Raw genomic sequence first — 6,000 nt, forward strand, 5'->3', positions numbered from 1 at the left:
ATTTCCCAGATATGGGAAATGGAGGGAGAAGTAAAAGGTCATTTATTGTTGCTCACCAATCAGGTAGTGTTTTCCAGACATGCAGTGTTCCATGTAGGCTGACATGGTAGGGGAAAGCAGGATGTGGACCCTGCTGTGGTTTGCGTAAGACCCTGTGCTGTCTTTACTCATAACCACATTGATATATTTTTAATAATGAATTATTGTCTCACTTATATTGAATATTCTACATATTACGAGTTTTTTTACATCTGTTGAAACTTCTATTGCAATCCTCTATTAGTGGGGATATTAAAGCAAGATCTATAAATTATGTTTTTGAATATAAAACCAATATTCCCATTTTTAGGATAACATACTACACCTTTATAAATCTATTCAGATTCTCCCCTTTAATTTTCTTAATTCTTTTTACTTCTACTCAATTTTACATTTATCTATTTTACGTATTTTACATTCACTACAATACATATTAACAAAAAATTCTAAAAACATATCAATGGTAGAAAAGACATGATAATTATCATAATGAGACTTAAGTAAAAATACAATTAAATGTAATATGTTTTAGATTACAGAATTGCAAACTTTTTCATGGATATGAGAATACACATTAGAGTACATTATATTAAAAATTGCATTTCTTTATTCAAATAGGTTAAAATAGTGTAGCATTCAATCTCACAAGTTGACTTTTTTTTTACTTGGGCCACACCGGGCAGCACTCTGAAGTTACTCCTGGCTCAGTAATCACTCCTGGCAGACTTGAGGGTCCTTATGCGATGCCAGGAATGAACCAAGATTGGTCCTAGGTTGGGCACATGCAAGGCAAATGCCCTACTGCCATGCTATCTCTCTGGCTCCACAAGTTGACTTTAATTGAAATATTTTCTGATAATTTTATTCTTTTAAGTTTTATTGGGTCAAACAATAAAAAGTAAATTTGTTATGTACCTGCTAAGAAAATGTGGTGGGTGAAGGGCAACTGGGGAGATTTATGGAGAAAAGGTCACACTTTGGTAAGATTAATATTACATTACATTCCTGAAAGAACTGTATTATAAACAATCTTTCAAATCATGTTTTTAATAAACAGAAATAAAAACATAGACCATAAAATAGTTGATAATTATGTATACATATATATTTATATATTATTATCTGTAGTTTTAAAAGAAGAAAATGAAGAAAATAACAAATTTTTAGTTAATTATTGTTGGTGCTGAAGAAAGTAATAGTTTTGACTGCTATTTATGCTTTTTTTTGTTTTATTTTTTTAGGTCACACTTGGCAGCGCTCAGGGGTTATTCCTGGCTCTAGGCTCAGAAATTGCCCCTGGAAGGTACAGGGGACCATATGGGATGTCGGGATTTGAACCACCGTCCTTCTACATGAAAGGCAAATGCCTTACCTTCATGCTATTTTTCCGGCCCCTATTTAAGCTTTTAAAAGTAACTCTATTTATAAAAGGTGTCTGCACCACAGATGACAAGTACAATAGATTCTGAAGAACGATAGAATTCTATTGTGCAGTAGTTTTACACAATGAAAGGTGAGTTAGAATAAACTATTTTGTAATTTTTTGGGGGGTTTTGGGTCACACTAGCGTGCTCAGGGGTTGTTTCTGACTGTGCTCAGAAATTGCTCCTTGCTGGCATGGGGGACCATATGTGATGACAGGATTCGAATCCCCATCCGTCCTGAATTGGTGCTTGCAAGGTAAATGCACTACCTCTGTGCTATCTCTCCAGTCCCTATTTTGCAATTTTTAAAAGAGTTAAAGAAAGAGCTCTTAAAAAAGCTATAAAAATATTTACAAGGAGACATGATTACTGATTTTGGATGGTAAGATTTACAATTAGTATAATTCTGAGTTCAAAAAGATATATAAGTATCAAGATTAGAATCTTCTACTGAGAAGTTTCTGGAAAGCCATCTTGATATCTTTGTTTCTCAGACTGTAGATGAAGGGGTTCAGCATAGGGACAACCATTGTATACAGCACTGAGATCAATGCTCCCTTCCTGGGTGAATGAGAGACAGCTGAGCTGAGGTACACTCCAGCACCTGTTCCATAAAATAAGCAAACAACAGACAAATGAGAGCCACAGGTAGAGAAGGCTTTATACCTCCCACCTGTGTTTGAGACTCTCAAAACAGAGGACACAATTCTGGAGTAAGAGTACAATATCCCTGAGACTGGCACACCACCAAAGACAGCAGCAATAAGATAAAGGAGTAAGTTATCAGTGGAGGAGTCCTCACAGGCAAGCCTGAGGAGTTGAGGAACGTCACAGAAGAAATGAGGAATTTCCACCTGGGTGCAGAAGGTAAGCAGGGATATCATCAAGAAATGCAGCTGGGACTCTAACAGGCTGACACAAACAGACATCAGAAGCAGCAGGCTACAGAGCCGGGGGTTCATGATGACTGTGTAGTGCAGGGGGTGACAGATGGCCACAAAGCGATCATATGCCATTATAGCTAGAAGCACATTGTCCAAACAACCAAAACCATAAAAAAATGACAATTGTATCAGGCATCCTACATGAGAGATGTTTTTACTCTGTGTGTAAATGTTCCAAATCACCTTTGGAACAGTGGTGGAGATAAAACCAATGTCAGCCGTGGAAAGGATGGAGAGGAAGAAATACATGGGGGTATGAAGGTGGGGGGCAGAGGTGACAGCCAGGATGATGAGCAGGTTTCCTATGACGCTGACCAGGTACATGAACAGGAAGAGGCAGAAGAGAAGAGGCTGAACTTGTGGATCATCTGAGAGTCCCAAGAGGAGAAATTCTATGGTCCTTGTTCCATTGTGCAAATCTACAGGGCAGAGACACCTTTTGGGAAAAATATGAGAGTGACCACAGGTCATACCATCTTATATAATATCAATATAATTCTTTATTGCTGTATTTATATTTTGGTTGTAAGAAATACCCAAATTATGTACTTAAACTTAAGTCCTAGCCATTATTTATAAATTGTGCAAACATTCTTTAGAACTGTTTTTCCATTGGCTACATGTTTCTATTATTTTAATTTTGGAAAGACTGAGCTAAATGCATGTGAAGAAAGGAATAATTTATAGATCTTCAAAAAGCAAAGTTGTACCCAACAGCTGTCTGTTTCAAGAAAGTAATCAGTATTGGGTGTGGGATATAGCTTGAAGGACTGAGTTACTTAATTTCATGCTCCAAACCAGGATCAGTGGCTGATACCACGTACTCCCCCTGCAACCAATTGAGCAAAGGGTGTGACTGCAACTGCACATATAAATAAAAGACACAAAAGGAATTAGACTTATTTAGAATATCTTTAATATTCCAGATTTAGAATTTCACAAGATAGACAAGAGAGTGTCTTGAAAATGATTCAATTTAGAAACCATGTCCCAAGAATGCAGTTGGCATGTCTGCGTTTGGTCAACTCCAGACTCAATCTATTCTCAAAAGCGCTGTTGACTAATATATGAAAAATTATGGGTACACTGGCCACACATCTGAAAGCTGATTATTTCTGGAGGAGAGGATGGCCAAGCCTTTACCCTAGTGTGTCCACATCTGCTGCACCCACCATGCATAATTGCTCCTTATCCAAATGCCCAACTTTACCACTCATTTATGGCTTTCTGCAGAGAAACCAATCTGAACAAAATTTCAGGCATGCCAGTATTTGGGATGACACCACCAGAAAGTTTGGAGTAAATGTAGTCATCCTTTCCTCTACCTTCTCATGCTTCTTGAAAGCCTGGCAGCTGGAAACATGCCCCACACAAACAGCAGTATCAGCAATAGTGCTTGAATTTCCTGGACTGTGGGGCTGTTTTCAGCCATTTTAAAAAATACTGTCATTCCCAAGGGACACACCAATTTAGACACCAATGTGTATTTGAAACAACCTAATGTACAGAAACAAAGAGAAGTAATAGAATGACCAACTAACAATGACTTTATATATCTTCTGACAATGCAAAAATGAGAAAATGTTTTCATTTAAGTCTGATAGAAGCTGAGGTGACACAAATCACCTATGCGACATTCTTTTGGAAATTTTTAAACAGAAATACTTCATTGCAAACATATGGAAAATACACTGGTAAATTGGAGTGAGAGAGAGTTAGTGATCCTCCTCTGACATATAACTAATGACAAAATGTAAATATATGCAATAAGCACATATGAAGCAATGGAATATGGGAATTGACTTGAAACAGAGGTGTAACACCATATTTGAACTCCTAATTTACAGACCCAGTTTCTAGAGCAGAAAATAATTGAATGCACACAGAAGAAGAAAACCTATATACTTTTCTCACTTTTGTATCTTACAGTATTCTATTGCTGCAATGCCTCAATGCAACAGCAAACTTATCTCTCAAAGACCCAATAGTGAGCAATGGACACCAAGACACTGAGTCATAAAATAGACTTGCAATGCCTTTAACATTGGCCAGAACACTGTGCTCCCCCCCCCAAAAAAAAAAGAAATGGCTCTATCTCTCTCTAAAATTGAATTCCCAAATAAATACCTCATGTTTTCAGGGCTGTGCATTCTCCCCTTTCAATTTCAATTGGTGCAGTAGCCCACATCACCAACATCTGCTGTCAAATGTGGCATTACACAAACACTTCTTCAGCAATAAATTATATGTTAGAGGACAAGAGGTGAGAAGAGAAAAGCTTATATATGTCGTTAGTCGAAAGAACATTCAAAATGGAGAAATTCACAGTAACAACAGCTTGCACCATTGGAATACAAATATCCTAACTGAGCACCTCTGAACTCATAAAAACCAATCAGCATTCACTAGAGTTTTTTTTTGTTTTTATTTTGGGGTCACACCCGGTGACACTGAGGGGTTACTCCTGGCTATGCACTCAGAAATCACTCCTGGCTTGGGAGACCATATGAGACACCGAGGATAGAACTGAAGTTCATCCTTGGTCAGCCACGTGCAAGGCAAAAGCCCTACTACCACTGAGCTATCACTCCAGCCCCAGCATTCACTAAAGCTTTTAAATCAAGTTTTTCTTTTAGTTTCCTACACTATGACCATCACCAGACAGTTATAGGAAAATCAGCAATGAACATCAGTAAGTTGTCCTGTAGACAGTACATGGATGGACTCGGGAAAAGAAAGGGAAGGTTGGGTTTTCAGGACACGACTCATATGCCCTGCTCTGGTCCAGTGCTGAGTCAGCATCTAGGATCTTTTGAGGCTAGAATCAGGTAAAATAACAAACAGCGGTGTGATAACATGATATCATGAACAACCTAGGAACATTTAACTCCTAGAAGCTATTATTAATCTAGTTGGGGAAAACAGCATTATTTTCTTAACTTTCAAAAGATCACATGTGTGGGACCAGAGAGATACCACGAAGGTGGGGCATTTGCTTTGCATGCAGAAGGATGGTGTTTCGAATCCCGGCATCCCGTAGGGTCCCCTGAGCTTGCCAGGAGCAATTTCTGAGCCTAGAGCCAGGAGGAACCCCTGAGCACTGCTGGTGTGACCCAAAAACCAAAAAAAAAAATTTACATGTGAAATGTAGAATGCTGTCTACATATATCACGGATGATTTTGCAGAGGAAACAAGTGTAAAACTACTCAGCCTGCTATCAAAGGCTACAAGGAAACTGTTGGCAACAACTTGTGTTCTTACTATTACTCTCCAACTGTCACAGTTCTATGAATCTTTGAGTGTGATAGGGGGAGAGAATTTGGAAATTTTATTTTTCTAGCAGCAAAACCAAGGTAAAGCAGAAATGCTTTTGGGATGAGCAGAATTTTTAAATCTGATATTTGAACCCCCTTAACAGAAAAAACAAAGTTGAGCTTCCCTATGTTTGCACAGGAAGGATGCACATAGTGTCCCACCCCCCCATGTCTATCTCCATGTTTCACTTTTCTGGCTGAGGAGACAAGAGTCAGGACCAATCTCCCCCTAACTCCCCAGCTACTCACTGGTCTCTGCTGGGTTTCAGCTGGCTCAT

At 38.5% G+C, this 6,000-nt stretch overlaps 1 protein-coding gene across 1 annotated transcript; it reads right to left on the reverse strand.

The window, feature by feature from the left end:
• Positions 1-1,900: 1,900 nt before the first annotated feature.
• On the reverse strand, positions 1,901-6,000 carry LOC126029996 (olfactory receptor 7G3-like). The gene is made up of 2 exons (XM_049788214.1): positions 5,972-6,000; positions 1,901-2,843 (listed from the first exon to the last, which is right to left on the reverse strand). The coding sequence occupies exons 1-2, from the start codon at positions 5,998-6,000 to the stop codon at positions 1,901-1,903; spliced, it is 972 nt and encodes a 323-aa protein (XP_049644171.1).

Source organism: Suncus etruscus, chromosome 15 (assembly GCF_024139225.1).
Source record: "Suncus etruscus isolate mSunEtr1 chromosome 15, mSunEtr1.pri.cur, whole genome shotgun sequence".
Taxonomy (NCBI): Eukaryota; Metazoa; Chordata; class Mammalia; order Eulipotyphla; family Soricidae; genus Suncus; species Suncus etruscus.

Bases quoted from the DNA above. Each gene is read 5' to 3' on its own strand.
- LOC126029996 (XM_049788214.1), bottom strand. From the start codon at position 6,000: ATGAGCCAGCTGAAACCCAGCAGAGACCA. The intron at 2,844-5,971 runs GTGAGTAGCTGG...TTTTCCCAAAAG, and splicing joins CTGAAACCCAGCAGAGACCA to GTGTCTCTGCCCTGTAGATT.